The sequence below is a fragment of the Mobula birostris genome, chromosome 21 (assembly GCF_030028105.1).
Source record: "Mobula birostris isolate sMobBir1 chromosome 21, sMobBir1.hap1, whole genome shotgun sequence".
NCBI classification, from domain to species: Eukaryota; Metazoa; Chordata; class Chondrichthyes; order Myliobatiformes; family Myliobatidae; genus Mobula; species Mobula birostris.
Genome location: NC_092390.1, coordinates 12,559,085 through 12,582,345, shown reverse-complemented (window position 1 = coordinate 12,582,345; position 23,261 = coordinate 12,559,085). Strand labels below are relative to the sequence as shown.

Below are 23,261 nucleotides of genomic sequence, written 5' to 3'. Positions count from 1 at the left end.
GGAATGAGTGTAGTTATCCCCTTTTGTTCAAGTTCCTGGTAGTTGAGGGACGCACCCATAGAAGTTAGCCAAGGTTTTTGATGACATGCCGAATCTCCGCAGACTCCTGAGGAAGTAAACGGACTGTTGTGTTTTCTTCGCGATTATATTTATATGATGGGTCCAGGGCAGGCCCTCTGAGATGGTGACACCCAGGAAGTTAAAGTTACTGACCCTCTCCACCTCTGATCCTCTGATGATTACTGGCCTGTGGACCTCCAGTTTCCCTCTATTGAAGTCCACAATCAGTTCTTTGGTGTTATTGACATGATATTCTGTGAACTTGCTTGTATGCAGGAAACTTCATAAGCTGGGCATTTAGACCAGAAGATCAGAAGATATAATTTGCTCCCTATTTAGAAAATAGTCTACATCTTTATTCCTTCTAGCAAAGTGCATGCCCACACATTTGCCTGTAGGAATAAAGAATAAATACGCTTACCACTTCTTTGCCCATTTTCCTAATCTGTCTAAGTCATTCTGCAGTCCCTTTGCTTCCTCAACACTATCTGTCCCTCCACCTATCTTAGTATTTGTCACCCAGAAACAGCCCGTACTTTGAAAATAGATTTTTGCAACCTTCAACACCTGAGATCAGGAAGCTACTGAATAATAAGTATCTTGATCTTTACCCTCATAAACAGATCCTGGCCTGCCTCCTGTTCCTGACCTCTGTGGCTGAGCTGATTTTCACAGTACTGGAAGACATTGAGATGAACAGAGACCTCACAACGGACCAGCATAACCCGGTTGTGCTCTACGTAAATGCTTTCCTTTACGTACTGTCTTGGGTAAGAAGCAGAGCAGTTTCTCAAAGATGAGTGATGATTGGATTCGGATCTTTTTTAAAAAGAGGAACGTAGAACATAAGAACTAGGAGCAGGAGTTGGCCATGTGGTCCATTGAGCCTGCTCTGCCATTCAGTAAAATCGTGGCTGATTTGGTTATGGATTCATCTGCACCTACTTGGCTCTTTCTGCCCTAGAACTCTTAATTCCCTGCTATGCAAAAATCTATGTCTGGGATGGGAGGGCCTTGCAATGATGCTGGCTGCTTTACTGAGGCAGCAAGAAGTATAGACAGAGTCCATGGAGGGGTGCCTAAAGCCCATGATATTCTGAGGGGTATCCACATCACTGCAGCTTTTGGCAGTCCTGGGCAGTTACCATACCGAGCCACAATGCATCCCAATTAATGTTTTCTACGGCGCATCAGTAAAAATTGGTGAGGGTCAAAGGGGACATGTCGAATTTCTTTAGCCTCCTGAGGAACTAGAGGTAAATGTGGCTGGACCAGGACAGGCTGCCGGCTATCTTCACTCCTGGGAACTTGAAGATTCTGGTCCAAATTATGAAGGGGCTTAGTGGAACAGCAAAGAAGGAGCAATTTTACTAACATAAGGTACAATGCAGATTAAAACCAGTTGACAAAAGAATTTAGCAAAGGGTTCACGGTTCAAAGTAGACTTATCATCAAAGAATTTGTCACCATGTACAACCCTGAGTTTCATTTTCTTACAGACATACTCGGTAAGTCCAAGAGCCATAAGATAATCAATGAAAGACCTTACTTAATAGGGTGGACGAGCAACCAATGTGCAAAAGACAATGCAAATACAAAAATGAAAAAAAAAACAGTAAATAAATATTGAGAACATGAGATGAAGAGTCCTTAAAAGTGAGCCCATAGGTTTTTGAATCAGTTCAGTGATGGGGCAAATGAAGTTATCTCCACTGGTTCATGAGGCTGTTGGTCGAGGCATAATAACTGTTCCTGAATCTGGTAGTGGGAGTCTTGTGCCTCCTGTACCTTCTTCCCAATGGCAGCAGTGAGAAGAGAACATGACCGGGCTTGTGGGGGCCTCTGATGATGAGTGCAGCTTTCCTGCAGCAGTGAGTGCACCAAGTAGATTGTTGGAGGCATTTACCCGTGATGGACTGGGGCATATCCACTACTTTTCGTAGGATTTTCCATTTAAGGGCATTGGTGTTCCCACACCAGGCTGTGATGCAGCAGGTCAATATACTCACCACCACACTTCTATTCAAGTTTGTCAAAGTATCAGATGTTATGCCGAATGTTTGCAAAGTTCTAAGGAGGTAGAGGCGCTGCCATGCTTTCTTTGTAATTGTGCTTACGTGCTGGACCCAGAACAGGCTCTTCTGAAATGATAACACTGAGAAATTTAAAGTTGCTTTGTTCCTCTGGTGAGGACTGGCTCAAGGACCTGGTTTCCTCCTCCTGAAGTCAATAATCAGCTGCCTGATCTTGCTGACATCGAGTAAGATGTTGTTGCTATGACAACACTCAAATGGATTTTCAGTCTCCCTCCTACATGCTGATTCATCACCATCTTTGATTTGGCCAACGACAGTGTTGCCAACTGCAAACTTAAATATGACGCTAGCTGTGCTTAGCCTAACGGTCAGAAGTGTAAAGTGAGTAGAGCAAGGGCTAAGCACACAGCCCTGTGGGGCTGCTGTGCTGATGGAGACTGTGGAGGAGATGATGTTGCCAAACCAAACTGACTGGGGTCTGCCAGTGAGGAAATCGAGGGCCCAGTTGCACAAGGAGGTATTGATGCCAAGGTCTTGAGGCTCATTGATTGGTTTCGAGGGGATGATGGTGTTGAATGCCGAGTTGCAGTTGATAAAGAGCAAACTGATGTGTGCATCTTTGCTGTCCAGATGTTCCAGGGTTGAGTGGAGCCAATGAAGTGGCAATTCCTGTGGACCTGTTGTGCCGGTTGGCAAATTGGAGTGGATCCAAGTCCCTTCTCAGGCAGGAGTTGATATGTTTCATCAGCAACCTCTCAAAACACTTCATCACAGTGGATGTAAGTGCCACTGGGAGATGGTCATTGAGGCAGGTTACCATGTTCTTCTTATGCACTGGTATAATTGAGGCCTGCTTGAAGCAGGTAGGTGGCTCAGAGCCAGTGAGAGGTTAAAGGTATTGGTGAACACTCCAGCAGTTGACCACCCAGGACGTTAGTACTCAGCCAGGTAACCCCATCTGGACCAGATGCTTTCTGTGGGTACATCCTCCTGAAGGCTACTCACACATCAACCTCAGAGACTGAAATCACATGGTCATTGGGGGCTGTGGGAGCTGCAGAAGATTCCTCCCTATTATTGATGGTCAAAGGGAGCATAGCGGCATTGGACTCATCTGGAATCAAAGTTCCGTTGTCACCTATGTTGCTCGATTTCACCTTGTAAGAGGTAATGGTGTTCAGGCCCTGCCCTAGCAGTCAAGCATCCTTCATTGTTTCACGTTTGGTCTGGAATTGCCTCTTCAATGTCCTTCTGGAGATTGCACCTGGATCCCTTGCACCTTACTTGGTTGACAGATGTGAATACCTCTGATTTGATCCCCAGCAGATTGTGGACCTCATGGTTCCTGCGGGGCTTGTGGTTGGGGAGGTCTGAGGCCCTCCACTGGTCGGGTCGACCATGGGTGTTGCATCTTAGATGTCTACGTGATACGCAAGCCAGGGCAGTACGATATGGAGAGAAGCTGTTGCCCATGCATCAGGCTTCTCCTCTCCACGCGGCTGATGAATCCAAAGGAACAGCAGAGTCCAATACAATTTGATAACAGTGGTGTTGCAGGAGTTGCCGGTCAGTGTCGAACTCAACGTAGGACTGCCTAGGGACTCCAGCTCCAGAGTTTTCCTTGGGGTTTATCCCAAAGCCTTTCCCTTGATTGGGTATAACGGTAAGGCACAGGAAGTTTGAGATCAGAATTTCCCTTCCTCCAAATGAGCTATCGACCACAGCTGACGAGCTCCATCTGCTCAAAGTGAGTGGCCTTAAGGCACCAGTAATCTGTCTTTGCCCCTGTTCCTGTCAGTAGAAATGGTTTTGCCAGGCTCGGTAGCTAAGCCACACGTGAAGACCAGGAGTTGGACTTAGTTGTCAGACGCTATTTGAGTGCATTTAATAGATAGTGGCGTTTATCCCCACTACCTTCCCTGGCGTGGCCAATCTTAAGGGACCCACCTGTTTCAAGCAGGCTTCAATTATACCCGTGCCTCAGAGGAAGGTGGATAACCCGCCTCAGCGACTGTGTAGCACGTACATCCACAGTGACGACGTGTTTGGAGAGGTTGTTGATGAAACATATCAATTCCTGACCGAGAGGTGACTTGGACCAGCTCCAATTTGCCAACCGGCACAACAGGTCCACAGCAGATGCCATTTAATTGTCTCTTCACTTAGCATCCAATTGTTTAATGTCATTTCCAGCACACAAATGTGAAGGAGAACAAAATTATTATTACTTTCAATCCAATGCAGCCCAAAAAAATGCAATAAGATGAGGAATGTAACAATGATAATTAAAAAAACACAATAAAGATACTGTAAATACATAATATAGCTTACATACATAGATTGTATGTTCATAAAATGAAGCTAGGCATAGAAGTGTCTGTACGTAAGGTTATTCTGACAGGAATTGATGAAGTAGTGGTGGCTGGGGGTGTGGAGGGTGGGTTAGTGGGTGGAGGTGTTGATCAGCCTTACTGCTTGGGGAAAGTAACTGTTCTTGTGTCTAGTGGCTCTGGTGTGGATAATACGTAGCCTCCTCTCTGATGGGAGTGGGATAAACAGTCCATGAGCAGAGAGGGTGGGATTCTTCACGATGTCGCTGACCCTTTTCTGGCACCTTTCTGTATATACAGTATGTGGTTGATGGAGGGTGGGTTGGCGCCAGTGATGCGTGGGGCAGCTTTGACTATAAAGCAAAGGGGCTATGGTACTGAGGCTCCGTTTCCTGTTTCTGCTACTGTGCAGTTCATGGTGCTGCTTATCCAGGGGGGAAGGAGACGAGTTGATGACAAGAACTCCGCCTGCCTCTTCATCTTTTGGCTGCTCTCGGTGCTATGCGACGTGTTTATGCTGCAGACTCTCATCAGAATAGCCATTGCGCAGGTGAGAGATTCAAGATTCAAGTTCATTGAGACGTACAGTGAAATGGGGGCGCCACAGTAACGTAGCTGTTGGTGTGATGCTACTACAGCTTGCATTATCGGAGGCCGGATTTCAAATCCAGCGTCCTCTCTAAGCAAATTTGTATGCTCCTTCCCATGCAGGCGTGGGATTCCTCCGGGTGCTCCAGATTTCTCCCATTGTCCAAAGACGTACCAGTTAGTGAGTGAATCGGTCAATGTAAATTTTCCTGTAATTAGGCTAGGGTTAAATTGTTCGGTTGCTGGTCAGCATGGCTCGAAGGGCCAGGAGGGCCTGTTTTGTGCCATATCTTTAAATAAATAAACACGTTTGCCTTAATAGCCAACACTCCTGAGGGTGTACTCCAGTAACAGAAATTTGTAAACTCCTTCCCGCGCAGGCGTGGGATTCCTCCACAAGTGTCGCTGCGCGTTCTGGCACCAACATAGCATTGGCCTCAGTGCTCAACTGAACAACGCCAAACACAAGGAACAAAACAACAACAGCAAAACAAGCCCCTCGCCCCCACCCCCACCAACCCACGCACGTACGCAGTCCTCTGACCCCAAGACAGTTCATTTTCTTCTGCCTCCAGTTTCCAGCAGATGTGGACCCGTCACGGATTTGGACGCGGACGTGCAGTCATTGGGCCCTTGACTACCCCAGCTAACCGGCAGAGATATGCATGGCTCCAGGGTTGTTTTACTTATTTGCTTGCTTGTTTGTTTGTTTGTTTATTTATTTATTTATTTTTCTTTCGCGATAGAATGTGGACCAGGCACTTCTAACCCAATAAAAGAGAGCGAGAGAGAGAAAGGGAGGGAGGGGGTGAAAAAAAAACAAATATAAGTATGCTTTTTCTCAGGTTTGTTGTAACACTGCCGGGGGGGGCCGCAGACCGAGGTCAGGGTGGGATTGGGAAGGAGAAAGCAAGGGGTAGGAGGCAGGCAGCTCTGAGCCGCCACCGCTCGGAACTGATCACCCAATCCGTGTTTGGTTCTCCGACGTAGAGGAGGTCACATTGTGAGATACAAGTCACATTGCGTTCCAGTCCTACGCTCTTCTGAACCAAGCGAGATGGCTTCCAACATGGCGGCCGTTTCATTACCCTGTGCTCCGCATTCCTGGAAGAGTGCAAGGAATGAGAGAAGTGAAGCCGGCACTGTCCTCTGAAAAGCAGGGATCAGGGGTGTAGATAAGCTGAGTGTTGTAAGTTCCTTCAGCAGAACAGTGATGTTATCTATGAGCGACTTTGATACAGGTCTACAAGATTATAGAGTGAATAGCCAGTGACTTTCTCCCAGGGTGCCAGTGGGAAAACACCAGAGGATAACTATTTAAGGTGATTTGGAGGAAAGTTAAAAAGGGGATTTCCTGCATGAGGAAAGCCAGGAGGAAACCCACACAGTCACAGGGAGAATGTATGAACTCCTTACAAGATAGCAGTGGGGATTAAACCCCAACTGCTGGCACTGTAAAGCATTACCCAATCCACATCCCTCATTACCTCTAAGATACCCATCCCCTCCTTCTCCTGCACTCCAGGGACTAAAGTCTAAAATTGTCCAACCTATCCCCGTAACTCAGGTCCTCAAGTCCCTGCAACACCTGTGTAAGATTCCCCTGCTGAATGTCGGCATCATATTCAGATTTCTGGCTGAAGTTACTACTCATGCTTTCTGCTCCTCCGCAGGGTGCTCCACCTGATTTGCCACGGTTTGTACTATTCTGTGTCTCTTATGGTCTCAAGTGCATGGCCCTGGTTGCCTCCAGCCTTTCTGACGTATCTGCAGAAACACGAGCAGCCGCAGAGAAGGTAAGGTACAGCTTGCACTCGTGTGTATCTTCTCCTTCGTCACTGTCACATAGTTTGTGCTGCATGTAAAACCCCACTGGTAGCAGGAAAATTGTCCCTTTACACTGTCCCATCACACACTCCCAGGACAGGGACAGCACGGGTTAGCTACAGAGTGAAGCCCCTCTACACTGTCCCATCACACACTCCCAGGGCAGGGACAGCACGGGTTAGATACAGAGTGAATCTCCCTCTACACTGTCCCATCACACACTCCCAGGGCAGGGACAGCACGGGTTAGATACAGAGTGAAACTCCCTCTACACTGTCCCATCACACACTCCCAGGACAGGGACAGCACGGGTTAGATACAGAGTGAATCTCCCTCTACACTGTCCCATCACACACTCCCAGGACAGGGACAGCACGGGTTAGATACAGAGTGAAGCTCCCTCTACACTGTCCCATCACACATTCCCAGGACAGGGACAGCACGGGTTAGATACAGAATGAAGCTCCCTCTGCACTGTCCCATCACACACTCCCAGGACAGGGACAGCACGAGTTAGATACAGAGTGAAGCTCCCTCTACACTGTCCCATCACACATTCCCAGGACAGGGACAGCACGGGTTAGATACAGAGTGAAGCTCCCTCTACACTGTCCCATCACACACTCCCAGGACAGGGACAGCACGGGTTAGATACAGAGTGAAGCAATAGTGATTTTAATTTCAAATCTGGTTTAAATGCAAGTTGTCCTGTTTTGTCTTTATTTAGAACCCACAAGTATCTGCATCTTTTCTCAGTCGAATAACATTCAACTGGTTCAATGGGTAAGGGAAATTCTCTCAAGCTTTGATCTGGAAATTGTTAATGAATGTCACAGAGTTGGATGTCGTGAGCATCAGAACCCATGGTATTAATCAGTGATGTGATGATTCTTCATAAACTGTGAAAGGGAAATTGATAAATACTTGAAAGAGGAATGAATTAGAGGGTTCAATGCATTGGCACTGAATAGTTGATTTTATTAATGATAATAATAGCAGAAATTGGAGGTCGTGACCCCAAATATCAGCTCCCCTTTTCCCTTCCCAACAGTTTGCGTGATGCGCCAGATTCCAGCATCTGACATCTGTTGTGTCTCTGAGATTAAAGATTACCCGATCTCTCTGGAGTTGGGAGGGAAGTGAGCCACTTTGAAATCCTGAGCTTGAATGATTTAAAGCAGGTATTGGGACAGCATAATAGTGTAGTGATTTGAGTAACTTATAACAGCCCCAGTGACTCCGGTTCAGTTCCGCCACTGGATGTAAGTGTATTTTCCCAGTGGCTGCATGGGATCCGTCCGGATGCTCCAGTTTCCTCCCACATCCCAAAGACGCAGTAGGTCTAAAGACTGGTTAATAGGTTAATTGGACACACGGGCGTAAACCATGACCACAGGCTCATTTGGTTGGAAGTATCTGTCACCGTGCTCTATCTCTAAGTTAAAAAAAAAGTATTATTCTATGAAGTGTAAAAGCCAACATATCTCTTTAAAGAGGCCACAAGTACTGGTTGGCACTAGAAAAATATCCAGAACATGAAGGAAATAGCTATTGTTTGGTCTGTCACTGGTAATTATTTTCAACAGATTTATGAGGAAGTTGTCAGGACATGAGGGAAGAGGTAGATCAGGCTAGGACGTTATTCCTTGGTACTTAGGAGAATAAGGGGTGATCATGCCAGGGTATAAACTGATGAGGGCTATTGATAGGGTGAAGGCACGTGTTGAGAGAAGGGGAACAAAAAACCCTGAGTGCAATGGTGTAAGGGGAGAGGGGAAAGATCTAAAAGGGATACATGCAAATGTACATGGAAAAAGCTGCCTGGGAAAATGGTTGAGGCAGGTACGATAATGACATTTAATAGACACTTGAACAGATAAATGGTTGAGAGATATATGGGCCCAGATGTGGAAAATGGGGCTAGCTTGGATGGGCATCTTGAATGGTATGGATAACTTGGGCCAAAGGGCCTGTTTTTGTGTTGTCTTACTTTATGACACAATGACTGAGTCACAATCCACTTTATTATCATGGAACATGGAACATAGAACACTACAGCACGGTACAGCTCCTTCAGCCCATGATGTTGTGCCAACTTTTTAGTCTGCTCTGAGATTAGCCCTTCATTCCCACAAAGCCCTCAATTTTCTACCATCCATCTGCCTGGCTAAGATTTCTCAAATGCCCCTACTGAATCTATCTCTGCCACCAGCTATGGCAGGTTGTTCTACACACCCAACACTCTCTGTGTAAATAACCTATCTCTGACACCTCCCCACTCCCCATACTTTCCTTCAGTCTCCTTAAAATCATGCCTGCTCTTATTAACCATTTCCACCCTGGGAAAACTTCAAGTTTTCCACCCCATCTATGCCTGTTATCACCTTGTACACCTCTATCAAGTCACCTTGCATCCTTCTTCATGCGAAAGAGAAAAGTCCTAGCTCGCTCAACTTGCAAAACATAAGACATGCTCTCTAATGCAGGCAGCATCCTGGTAAATTTCCTCTGCACCCTCTCTAAAGCTTCCACATCCTTCCTATAATGAGGCAGCTCGAACTGAACCACATACCCCAAGTGTGGTCTAACCAAAGTTTTGTAGAGCTGCAGCATTAACTTGTGACTCTTAAGCTCAATCACTTGACCAATGAGTGCCACCATATGCCACACGACTTCCTCACCACCCTGTCAACTGCTGTGACAACTATGGGGAATCTATGGAAGTGGATCCCAAGATTCCTCTGTTGCCCCACACTGCCTGGAATGAATTGCATCGGAAGTGTGGCAAATGTGTAACGATAGACAATCTACCCAGATGTAAGATTTATTTATTGATTATTGAATAATTGTGTGTCCTGGCAGGATGATGTTGAAAGGGTACAGAAAACCCCTGGAGACCAAGCACTTGTGGGAACTGAATGAGGAGGATCAATGCCAAGCCATTTTCACTAAGTTCGAGAAGCACATGGTACAAGGGCTGAAGAAGGCCCAAAAGAGGATGGGAAGAAAGCAGAGGAAGGAAATGCACAACGGTGCAGAACAAATGAATGGATTTGACAGAAGTGCCAGCCAAGACATCCTAGTGATGGTCAGTGAGACACCTTCTCTCCTGCACTGTGTCCATCACATCCCATTTGCCTCAGTCACATGGCTGTTGGTGTGGTACCCTCATCACATGGTCTGGCAATATCCCCTCCATAGATGCTGCCTGGCCTGCTGAGTTCCTCCAGCATTCTGTGTGCAGTGCTCAAGATTTCCAGTATCTGCAGGATCTCTTGCGTTTACAAACGGCAGAAGGTGCTAGAAACACCCACTGAGTCAGTCAGCACCTGTGGAGAGAGAAGCAGTTAATGCTTCAGGTCAAATACCTTCTCCAGATGTGGGGGCGTTCTTGCCACTTCGCCCTCTGGTGATCCAGCACCGTGCATGGCCAAGATCCACATTCTCCTCATCACTTAGAGCATAGAGCGGTACAGCTCAGGGACAGACCCTTGGGCCTGTGGTGTTGTACCAAATTAATGAATCTAATAATTCCTCAGTGTAGTAATCCCCTGTGCCTGAGCATGGTCCCTATCCCTCCTTTCTCTGCCATGCCTATCTAAAAGCTTCTTGAACACCTCTGAATTACTGTTGTATCACCCCTGGCAAAACACTACCGTCATAGCTGCCTCCACCACCACTAGCCCAAGCAGCACATTCCAGGTACCGACCTCACTCTAAAAAAATTTGCCCCACATATCTCCATTCAACTTTACCCCCCCCCCAACTTAAATACATGGATTCTAGTATTAGACACTGGGAAAAAAAGATGCTGGCTGTCTACTCTGTCTATGCCTCTCATAATTCTATCAGATCTCCCACTGGTCTCCACAGACTGGGAATGGGTCCCCAGTGAACGGATCTGTGGAAATGGGTCTCTTGAATGGATCGTGGAAATGGATCTCCAGTGAATGGATCTGGTAGAGTGAGTCCCCAGTGAATGGATCTGTAGGAATGGACCACCAGAAGCTGGATCTGTGGGAATGTGTCTGCAGTGAATGGATCCCCAGTGAATGGATCTGTGGGAATGGGTCTGCAGTGAGAAGGCTGATTTGCTATGAAGTGGTAAACATTAGCTGTGCAGCCACTGGCTGAACCAGTGGAATATCTGGATGCAACACACAGAGCACTGGAGGAACTCAGCAGGTCAGAGCGTCTGTGGAAGGGAACAGGCACTGACAATTGAGATGGATAGATGCAGACCCTCGACCTGAAACATCAATGGCCCATTTCTCTCCACAGATCCTCCCAACTCGCCGAGTTCCTCCAGGGCTTTTGTGCATCGCTCCAGGTCCCACCATCTGCAGTCTGATGTGCCTCTGGTTGGATTGTAGATGATCAGCGGACTATTGTACACTGAATATGGTCTTTCTTACCTTATCTATCCTACTCATCAAACTGGAGAGATTTTGGACACAAGATTCAAAGTGAGAGATTCAAAATACTCCACAGCACTTCATGGACTGGGCATTCTTTTAATATTTCATCCAAAATATGACACCTCTGACCACGCATCAGTCCCTTGGTATCGCCCTGGACTTTTGGCTAGATTTTTTAGAGTGACACGAAGACCTATGTCTCCAGAGCAATCTCACCTTTGTAAATGCAGTTTGATATCTTAACACAAGAGATTCTGAAGACACTGGAAATCCTGAGGAGCAAGTGGGATTCAGCAAGTCAGATGGTGCTCATGGGGAGGAATAATCAGTCCCCATTTGTGCCTGAAGAGTCCTGATGATGGATTTCAGCTCAAAACATTGGCTATTTCTTCCTTTCCAGAGATACTACCTGACTTGCTGAGTTCCTCCAACATTTGTGTGTCTGGTGCAATTAGATATTGGAAGTCTTTTTCTGAAATCTCTTCGGGGTGAAGGCCAAACTTCATGTCTTCCAACAGTTTGCTGACAGCAGTACCTGGTTCTGAATGTCAGCGCTATCGTGGCTCTCAGCAAGCCACCTGTAAACGTGTTCTGCTCCTCTCGGCCACCTGCCTGACGCAGCTTGGGAAGTGGTGGACTCATGCGCCCTGCGATACTGCTGCCCTGCTTTGACCGCGCTCTGTTTTCTTTTCCGTCCCCTTTTGTTTAGGAAGAAAAGAGACGGAAAGACAAAAAGGCAAAGCCCAGCACGAAGGAGTTGGCAACGGGGTGGTTGGTGCTTGCCATTCTGAAAGCCTTTTGGTACATCCTCTTCAAGGGAATGGTGTTTAAAGCCTGTCACGACTTCCTGCTGTTTGTCAGCCCCCAGCTTCTGAAGTGAGTGGAACGACACAGTAGGTACAGCACAGAAAAAGGCCAATCAGCTCGTCCCCCCCCCGCCCCCCCCCCCCGGTCCAAACTGACCTGTGCTCCACACAATTCTCCTCCTGTTTCCTGACGGTCTTGATTCAGGCTGTCAACAATTCTTTGAATTGTCATACAGTATAGAGATATATTGCACTGTGACTCTCAGTGATCGCCTGTTAAATTTTCTTTGATTGCCCTCCTGTGAAGCATTCTATAATTATCTGAATTATGTCTGCTGAAATGTTATCCCTACTTTTCCCTCTCAGAAACGGCAGTGTTTCATCTACATACATAAAACTTACTGCCATGATAAAAGTCAAAGATCGGGTGGGCACCCAAAGACTTTTTCCCAGGGTGGAAACAAATAACAGGATGAGAGATAATTTTAAGGTGTTTGGAGGAAAGTATAGGAGGTTTTTTTTTGACATAGAGAGTGGTGGGTGTGTGGAACAGCTGCCAGAGCTGGCTGCAGAGGCAGATACGTTAGGGACAACTAAGAAACTCTTAGATGGGCACATGAATGATCAAAACGTGGGGGGAAATGTAGGACGGAAGGATCAGTTTGAACTTGGAGAATGTTAAAAGTTCGGCACAGTACTGTGGTCTGAAGCCCCTGTACTGCTATGTAACGTTCTATGTTTTACCACCACCACCTATCGAGTATCCAGGTCATCTTCAAGGAGCGATGCCTCAAAAAGGCAGCGTCCGTCACTAAGGATCCCCATCACCCAGATCATGTTCTCATTGCTACCATCAGGGAGGAGGTACAGAAGCCTGAAGGCACACACTCAATGATTCAGGAACAGCTTCTTCCCCTCTGCCATCTGATTTCTGAAAGGACATTGAACCCATGAACGCTACCTCACTTTTTTATTTCTATTTTTGCGCTACTAATTTAATTTAACTGTTTAATATATACTGTATATACTTTCTGGAATTTAAGTTTTTAAAAATTATTATGTACTGCACTGTACTGCTGCCTCAGAGTCAATGAATTTCACGACATATGCCAGTGATATTAACCCTGATTCTTATTCAGCCCAGCCAGTGTGAAATACAACGGGCTATTGCAGGACAAATGAAATCAATCTACATCACACAGAGCAATGGAAACAGAAAAGACACCAATGTTTCCCAGTAAATGCAAGGAGTGGAGGCTTGGGAGAGTTGCGGAAGAGGTTGACCAGGATGCTGTCTGGATTAGAGAGGATATGCTATAATGGGACGTTGGACAATTTTGGAACGCTTTTTTTTTCTGGAGCGACAGAGGCTGAGGGTCGACCTGACAGAGGTTCATAAGATTATGAGAGGCATAGATAGATGTCACTCTGGATTTCCAGCATCTGCAGAATCGCTCGTGCTTATGATAGAGTAAACAATCAGTACCTTTTTCCCAGATACCAGAGGGTGTGCATTTAAGGACCGGGGTAAATTCAAAGGAGATGTACAGGGAAAGTTCTTTATGTTGAAAGTGGTGGGTGCGTGGAATGTGCTGCCAGTGGTGATGGCGGAGGCAGGTACAACAGAGGTGCTTGAGAGGCGTTAGACAGGCACATTAATGTGCAAGGGATGGAAGGATGTGGACATTGTATAGACCATAAGACCATAAGGTATAGGAGCACAGTTAGGCCAATTGGCCCATTGAGTCTGCTCTGCCATTTCATTATGGGTGATCCATTTCCCTCTCAGCCCCAATCTCCTGCCTTCTCTCTGTATCCCTTCATACCCTGACTAATCAAGAAACTATCAACCTCTGCCTTAAATATACCCAATGGCTTGGCCTCTACAGCTGCCTGTGGCAAAGAATTTCACAGATTCGCCACTCTCTGGCTAAAGAAATTCCTCCTCATCAGCAGTCTAAATGGACACCTCTCTATTCTGAGGCTGTGTCCTCAGGTATTAGGCTCCCCCTCCATAGGAAACATCATCTCCACATCCACTCTGTCAAGGCCTTTCACCATTTGATAGGTTTCAGTGAGGTCACCCTTCATTCTTCTGTATTCCAGTGAGTACAGGCCCAGAGCCATCAAACGCTCCTCATGTGATGAGCCTTTCAGTCCCAGAATCATTTTTGTGAACTTCCTTTAAACTCTCTCCAAAGTCAGAACATCCTTTCTAAGATAAGGAGCCCAAAAATGCTCACAATACTCCAAACAAGGCCTCAACAGCACCGTATAAAGCCTTACCATTACATCTTTGCTTTTATATTCTAATCCTCTCGAAGTGAATGCTAACATTGCACTTGCCTTCCTCACCACCAACTCAACCTGCAAATTACCCTTTTGGGAATCCTGCATGAGGACTCGCAAGTCCCTTTCTGCCCCAGATTTTTGAACTTTCTCTCCATTTAGAAAATAGTCTATGCTTTTGCTTCTTCTACCAAAGTGTGTGATCATACATTTCCTGACACTCTATTCCATCTGCTACTTCTTTGTCCATTCTCCTATAGCCTCTCTGCTTCCTCAGCTCTACCTGCCCCTCCATCTATCTTCATATTACCCACAAACCTGGCCACAGAGCCATCAATTCCTTCATTCAAATCATTGATATATAACGTAAAAAGAAGTGGTCCCAATACAATCCCCTGTGGAACGCTACTAGTCACCGGCAGCCAACCAGAAAAGCCTCCCTGTATTCCCACTCTTTGCCTCCTGCTAATCAGGCACTGCTCTATCCGTGCTAGTATCTATCCTGTAATACCATGGGTTCTTAACTTGCTAAGCAGCCTCATGTGTTGCACCTTGTCAAAGGCCTTCTGAAAATCCAAATACGCAACATACACCGATTTTCCTTTGTCTATCCTGCTTGTTATTTCTTCAAAGAACTCCAACAGATTTGCCAGGCAAGATTTTCCATTCAAGAAACCACGCTGACTTTGGCCTATTTTATCATGTGCTTCCAAGTACCCTAAAACCATATCCTTAACAATCGACTCTGACACCTTCCCAACCACTGAGGTCAGGTTAACTGCTGCAAACAGGTCAGGGATGTATCAGGAGTGGCTGCAGGGAGGGCAAATATGTGGACGTGGCAATCAGGACAAGGTTAAGCTGGAGAGCTAACAGCACAGAGTGCAGACACCGTACTGTCTCAAGCTGAACACACCCTTTTGAGAGCTGCACTATCCTTTTCTGAGTGTGGAAGTTGAGAAAGACAAGAGTCAAGATGATAAACTGACAGAGGCAGTGTGCAGACATAGTGCTGTCACCCAGGCTGAACACGGCCATTGAAAGCCTAACTCTTGTACAGCCCTCTCCTGTTCAAGTCTGGGAACCAAGGTACCCAAGCGTGCCAAGACAAGATAACAATGCAAACCAAAGGATTCTAGAGTAGCATTTACTATTGAACAGTTATTTTATTTAGAGATACTGACCAATTAGCCTACTAACCTGTACGTCTTTGTAATGTGAAGGAAACTAGGGCACCCAGAGAAAACCCATGCAGATTCTTTACTAATTCTGAAGTAGCATTGGCCTGTAACATGTAGATTCTAATGGCTATTAACACCTGTGTTGCTAGAGTGAGTGTCCTTAAGGTTCTCATACCTGGGGAGTGTAATGGGGATAAATTCCTATTACCTATTAAATACTCCCAATGGTGAGTGTCTCAAATAGTATCTGATAACCAAGTCCAGCTCCTGGCCTTCATGCATAGCTTGGCTATTAAACCCAGCGGAACTATTTCTACTGACAAGAGAAGGGGCTAAGACATAGAAACATAGAAACATAGAAAATAGGTGCAGGAGTAGGGCATTCGGCCCTTCGAGCCTGCACCGCCATTCAGTATGATCATGGCTGATCATCCAACTCAGAACCCTGTACCAGCCTTCCCTCCATACCCCCTGATCCCTTTAGTCACAAGGGCCATATCTAACTCCCTCTTAAATATAGCCAATGAACTGGCCTCAACTGTTTCCTGTGGCAGAGAATTCCACAGATTCACCACTCCCTGTGTGAAGAAGTTTTTCCTCATCTCGGTCCTAAAAGGCTTCCCCTCTATCCTCAAACTGTGACCCCTCGTTCTGGACTTCCCCAACATCGGGAACAATCTTCCTGCATCTAGCCTGTCCAATCCCTTTAGGATTTTATACGTTTCAATAAGATCCCCCCTCAATCTTCTAAATTCCAACGAGTATAAACCTAGACGGGTTACTAGTGTCTTAAAGCCAGTTGCTTTGGACGGGTGGGTCTCGTCAGCCGCAGTTGGCAGCTCATCTAGGAGAAGGAAAACTCTGATCTCAAACCTGCACTGCCTCGCGGCTATACCCTCTCATGGAAAAGGTTTCTGGAGTAAACCCTGAGGGAAATTCTGGAGCTGGGGTCCTTAAGGCAGTCCTACGTTGAGTTCAATGCTGACTGGCAACTCCTGCGATGCCACTGATGCCAAACTGTGTCAGTCTCTGCAGCTCCTTTGGATTGCTCAGCTGCGTACTGCCCTGGCTTACGTAGACAGCTAGGATGCAACCCCCATGGTCGACCTGATCAACATGGGGCCTCCTACCGTAGTGATTGGTGATTGATTGATTATGTAAATAAGGAATTTAAACACACATACACGAGGTTTCCAATTGGCCAGTAATTGTATCCATCCAGTCAATTTCTGCACAACTATGGCATTTCTTTGTTCAAACTTCAGAACAGTGTGGTGACAGGGCTGGACTGTTCTTGTTGTGATCAAGAAGTGAGATTGAGGGACAAAGGGAGACTGATGAATGAGTGCAAGTTGTCAGTGTTAATCAACAATGATAAACAACCAGTTGTCATGGAGCATGTGCTGTACATACTGGATGGGCCCAGACCTGCCGGAAGTGTACAACGCTATGCTTCTGGCCGGCAGTATGTCTGAGTCCATGAGGAAAGGCATCATCACCCTCATCTACAAGCAGAAGGGGGAAAGGGAGGACATTAGAAATTGGAGACCCATCTCTCTCCTGAATGTGGACTACAAGATCCTGTCCAAGACTATCGCCAACAGGGTCAAGTCTGCTCTAGGACAGGTGATCCACCCAGACCAAACCTGTGCTGTACCGGGCAGGAAGATCTCAGACAGCCTCGCGCTGCTGAGGGACACCATCGCCTACGTGCAGGACAGGGGGGTGGACGCCTGCCTGGTCAGCTTGGACCAGGAGAAAGCCTTCGACAGGATATCGCACACGTACATGGCGGACATGCTCTCCAAAATGGGATTTGGGGAGCGAATCCGGAATTGCATTAGACTGCTCTACACAGACATCCGTAGTGCAGTCCAGGTCAACGGGTGGGAAACAGACAGCTTCCCCATCAGGTCTGGAGTCAGGCAGGGCTGTCCCCTCTCCCCTGTCTTGTTTGTCTGCTGCATAGAACCCTTTGCGGAAGCCATCAGGAGGGATGAGGGCATAAGAGGGGTGATGCTGCCAGGCAGTGGAGGGACCCAATTGAAAACCTCCCTGTACATGGACGATGTCACCGTCTTCTGCTCTGATCCGAGGTCAGTTCGCAGGTTGATTGGCACCTGCGAACAGTTCGAGCTAGCGTCGGGGGCCAGGGTCAACTGCACGAAGAGCGAAGCCATGCTCTTCGGCATCTGGCCCGACTGATCCAGCATCCCCTTCACCATCAGGTCTGACCACGTGAAGGTGTTGGGGATCTGGTTCGGAGGGGCTGAGGCGTGCAACAAGAACTGGCAGGAGCGGACTGCCAAGGTGAAACAGAAACTGGGACTGTGGGGAGGGCGCTCCCTGTCGATAACGGGCAAGAACCTGGTCATCAGGTGTGAGGTGCTCTCAGGGCTGCTGTACTTGGCGCAGGTCTGGCCCGTCCCCCGCTCCTACAGCTTGGAAATCACCCGGGCTGTCTTCAGATTCGTCTGGGGATCCAAGATGGAGCGGGTGAGACGGACCGTCATGCACAAGTCCCTGGACAACGGGGGCAAGAACGTCCCCAATGTCGCCCTCACCCTGATGGCCAGCTTCGTGTGTGGCTGCATCAGGTTGTGTGTAGAATCCAGGTATGTGGGCACCAAGTACCACTATGTGCCCAGGTTCTACTTGTCGCCCTGGCTGCGAAGGATGGGTCTGGCCCCACTCCCGCGCAACGCCCCAGTCAGCTGGTCGTTGCCGGCATACCTGTCCTACATTGCAAAGTTCTTCCAGGAGAACGCCTTTGACCACAAGGCCATCAGGCAGTGGTCGGCACGAAGTGTCCTGCAGGCACTGCAGGAGAAGGACGAGATGGACACAGTGGGGTGGTTCCCTGAGCAGACTGTCCAGTTCATCTGGCAAAATGCCTCATCGCCAGATCTCACCAACAGGCACCAAGACCTCGCCTGGCTGGCGGTGAGAGGGGCCCTCCCAGTCAGAGCCCTCCTGTACGCCCGGAATGTCGTCCCCGCACCCCACTGCCCACGGGAGGACTGCAGTGAGGAGGAGTCTGTGACCCACCTCTTTGCAAACTGCCAGTTCACAAAGAGGGTGTGGAGGAGGATGGACGGGCTAGTGTCACGTTTCATCCCTAGCAGCTGCGTAACAGAGGACTCTCTGATCTACGGGCTGTTCCCGGGGACGCACACGGAGACCAACATCCGGTGCTGCTGGCAGATCATCAACTCGGTGAAAGACGCTCTTTGGTCAGCCCGAAACTTGATGATCTACCAGCACATGGAGATGTCCGTGGGAGAATGCTGCCGACTGGCACACTCTTGGCTGCAGGAGTACGTGCTGAGGGACGCACTGAAACTTGGTGCAGCCACCGCAAGGGCCTGGTGGGGAAGGACCACAGTATAGGTTTCTCCACCCGTGGGTGTGTGAGGGGCCGGGTGGCAGGGAGTATACCCCTCAACAATGATATGCTAAGCTGAACTACTGGAGTGCCACGTGGGTGGCTATTAATACGGATATTTACTGAGTATAATGGAAACGTATGTAAAGGATGAAAAGTTATTGAATGGTTTATTGTATATATTTATTTTTGAATAAAGTATATTTTGAAATAAAAAAAATTAATGATTTAAGGAAAAGGGCTGGACAAGGATTTACAGGCAAAATTTATGGAGCTAGGAGATTAAATGTAAAAAAGGAGGGAACGTCGGGCACTTTCATGCCTTACAAGGCGCAGATTGGAAGTCTGTGTGGGGCGCCACTCCTCGCACAGACTAGAGCAATGTGTGATTAAGTGCCTTGCTCAAGGGCACAAACATGCTGCCACAGCTGAGGCTCGAACTAGCGACCTTGAGATAACTGGACGAACGCCTTAACCACTTGGCCACGTGTCCAACAAATGTAAAAAAGTAGGACCTCAAATGTAGTAATCCCAGGATTGCTACCTGCACTACGAGCTAGAAATGGCTGTATTGTTAGGAAGAACATGTGACTTGAGTGGTGCAGGAGGGAAGGTTTCAGAATCCTGGGGCATTAGAAACAGTAATACAAAATTGGGTGATCTACATTGGGACCGGTGACCTAGTGATTGTTTGCTAGGCTGTACAGGAGGGTTTAAGCTAATATGACAGCAAGATTGGAATCCAGGCAGAAAGACAGAGGGAGTAATGCAGGGACCAAGGGAAACATTAGAGCAGAGGTAAGAGTGGAGTACAGAGAATTCAAATGCAAAGGACTCAAAGATTACTATATTCCAAAAGGACAACGTGTGGAAGGGATGGTGTCTGATTGCCCGTGGCATTCAAAAGAAGGTCCCTGAACTTGTGTAACAAATCATATTTTGCGGGAAATGATTTGGTGGCCATTATAGAAACGTAGTCGCAGGGTGGAGATGATGAAATAAATAGCCGGGGTATCAGGTAATATGGAACGATAAGCAGAAAGATGTGCTTTAATTAAGGATAAACTCTGGGCAATAATGAGAGATGATATGCAGGTGTGATCTAATGAGCACACTGTTGAGTCCATCTGGGGAGCGATTATAAATAGCAAGGGAGGAAAGTTACCGGTGGGAGTTGTCCCTAGGCCTCCAGGTAAGAACCTTAAAGTGGCATAGACAATGATGCATGGAAGAATGGAATGGCAATTGTCGTGGGGGATTTAGCTTACAGATTGGGCGAAACGAATTGGTTGAGACGATCTTGTGGAGTACTTCAGAAAATACATCTGTGGTAGCTTTCTTGAAGAGCATGTTAGTGCATCTACAAGGAAAGATAGCTATCTTAGTTGGAGTCCTTTGCAATGAAACAGGCAATATTAGCAATCTTGTAGCTAAGGATCCTCTTGGAAGGGTGATTATAAAAAGGAGGGTGGAATAGTTTGATCTAAAACCAGTGTATTAGACCTAAATGAGGGAGACTACAAAGGAATTTAGGAAGGAGCTATTTAGCGTAGACTGGGAACACAGACTATAAGGTGGGACACTTGAGGGACAGTGGAAAACACTGAGATTTTTCAGTGCTCATCAATGTGTATTCCAGTTAAAAGGACGGGAAGGGTAGGGAGAGCCAGCCTTGTGTGACTAAGGAAGTAAAGGAAGGCATCAAACTAAAAGTCCAAGTGGACAAAGTTGCCAAGAGTAGTGGGAAACTGGAAGACTGGGAATTCCTTAAAAAGCAACAAAGAACTACCAAGCAACGTGCGCGCACACACACACACACACACATACACACACACACACACGCACACACACACACACACACACACACACACACACACACACACACACACACACACACACACACACACACACACACACACACAACATGCTGGTGAAACTCAACAGGCCAGGCAGTATTTATGGAAAAGAGTAAACAGTCGACGTTTTGAGCTGAGACCCTAATCAGTCCTGAAATATCTGATCCATGGCCTGATGAAGAGTCTCGGCCCAAAACTCTTTTTCATCGATGCTGCCTGGGCCGGCTGAGTTCCTTCAGCATTTTGTGTGTGTTGCTTGGATTTCCAGCATCTGCTGATTTTTTCCTGTTTGTGAAAGAACCACCAAGCTAGAAATAAAATGGGAGATAGGATATGAAGGTAAACTAGCATAAAATTTAAAACAGATCGTACAAGTTTTAAATGGAAAAGTGTGGCTAAAGTGAACGCAGGTCCCTTGGAAAATGAGAAGAGGGAATTAGTATTGGGTAATGTGGAAATGACCTTGTCTTTGAAAGGTTATTTTGTATTGGTCTTCATGGTGGAGGATGTCTAATGTGCCAAGGAGAGGTGTTACAGATGTGATGGGAGGTGGGGATCCAAATACAATCTCTGTTACTAAAGGGGTTGTGGTCCTAAAGGTAGATAATTCCCCTCGTCCTGACGGAATGCGTCTCAAGGTATTGGAAAAAATCTAGTGGAACTTGTGTAAGAGTTCAACAGCTCTAGACTGCGATACCCTTGCAGTTAATAAAGCTGCAGAACTCATTAGTCATTGTGATTCTGCATGGAAACAGGCCCTTTGGCCCAAATAGTCACTGGATAAAGATAAAAATAAAGATATATATTACCTTGACTTGTCACACATGACTATAAATCATAGGAGCAGAATTGGGCAATTCAGCCCATCGAGCCTGCTTTGTAATTGTATAACAGCTGATTTATTATCCCTCTCAACCCCATTCTCCTGTCTCCTCCCGTAACGTCTGAGGCCCTGACTAAACAAAAACCTATCAACTTCCACTTAAATATACCCAATGACACGGCCTCCACAGCCACCTGCACCAATGAATTCCACAGATTCAGGAAATTCCTCCTCATCTCTTGTAGAGGGATATCCTTCTATTCTGAGGCTCTGCTCTCTGGTCCTAGACTCCCCCATGATCAGAGACATCCTTGCCACATTCACTATATCAAGGCCTTTCAATATTTATAGTTTTCAATGAGAACCCCTTCATTCTTCTAAACTCTGGTGACTACGGCTCAGTGCCATCAAATGCTCCTCATATGTTAACCCTTTCTTTCCCAGGATCCTCCGCTGGACCCTCTCCAATGCCAGCACATCCTCTCATAGATAAAGGGCCCCAAACTGCTCACAGTACTCTGAACATTGCCTCATAGAGCCTTGACATTACATACCTGCTTTTAAATCCCAGTTCTCTCCGAGTGAACACTAACGTTGCATTTGTCCTGGTGTACATCAAAACGTACAATGAAAGGCGGTGTCTGCATCAACAACCAACACGACCCGAGGATGCGCTGGGGGCAGCCCGCGACTGTTGCCACGCTTTTGGAGCCAACATAACATGCTCTCAATTCACTAACGTCCCATATACCTTTGGAATGTGGGAGGCAACTGGAGCACTTGGAGGAAACCCACACGGTCACAGGGAGAATTCCTTACAGGCTGCGACAGTAATTGTGTCCAGATCTCACAGCTGGGGCCGCTAAGCGTTACACTGCCACAAGGGCACTGATTGATGTGATGATTGCCTCAGTAACTGTGTCTCTGCTATAATTGCTTTTCTTTGTCCTTTTGTTTTATTAAACAGGCTGATAGTTTCCTTCACCGAAGATGAGTCCATTTATGTGTGGAAGGGGTACCTGTATGCCATGCTGCTGTTCGTTCTGGCTGCCCTGCAGTCGGTGATGTTGCAGCAATACTTCAATTGCTGCTTCCTGCTTGGAATGCGCGTTCGGACGGCTGTCATTGCGGCCGTCTACAAGAAGGTGTGGTACCAGCGGGCAGCCTCTCAACCCCAAACGTCAGCTGTCTACTTTCCTCCGCAAACCTTTCAGGAAAATGTTTTTTTTTGTTGCTGAAGGATCTGACACTGTGGTATTGGCGTATTCAGGGTGGAATTAATACAATCATTGTTTCAGGCAGGTAGAACACAGCGTGGAAACAGACCCACTTGAGCCCCTGCTGACCATCAACTGCTCATTTACCTTCACCTCGTTTCATTCTACCCCACCCATACACACTACGGGCAATTTACTGCCACCAACCACACAGTTTTGGGATGTTGGAGGAAACTGGAGCACCCAAGAGAGAAACGCGCAGGGTCTTAGGGACAGCGTGCGGACTTCACACAGACAGCTCATGGTGTTGGAATACTGGCCCCAGACGGTTGAACTGAAGTAGCTGTTCTTGAACCTGGTGGTGTGGGACTTTTGGTTCTGCACCTCCTGCCCGGTGGTAGCTGTGAGGAGATGGCATGGTCTGGGTGTTGGGGACCTTTGATGA

General features: G+C 47.0%; 1 protein-coding gene across 4 annotated transcripts in view; it reads left to right on the top strand.

Moving 5' to 3' along the window:
- Positions 1–23,261, top strand: part of abcc2 (ATP-binding cassette, sub-family C (CFTR/MRP), member 2) — a 115,771-nt gene that overhangs the window by 13,496 nt on the left and 79,014 nt on the right. For all 4 annotated transcript variants that reach the window (XM_072238956.1, XM_072238954.1, XM_072238953.1 and 1 more), the window contains exons 3-9: positions 684–830; positions 4,839–4,976; positions 6,688–6,810; positions 7,569–7,624; positions 9,704–9,929; positions 11,969–12,135; positions 22,567–22,744. In XM_072238956.1, coding sequence (XP_072095057.1) covers positions 684–830; positions 4,839–4,976; positions 6,688–6,810; positions 7,569–7,624; positions 9,704–9,929; positions 11,969–12,135; positions 22,567–22,744 — 1,035 coding nt within the window. The remainder of the gene's footprint in view (positions 1–683; positions 831–4,838; positions 4,977–6,687; positions 6,811–7,568; positions 7,625–9,703; positions 9,930–11,968; positions 12,136–22,566; positions 22,745–23,261) is intronic.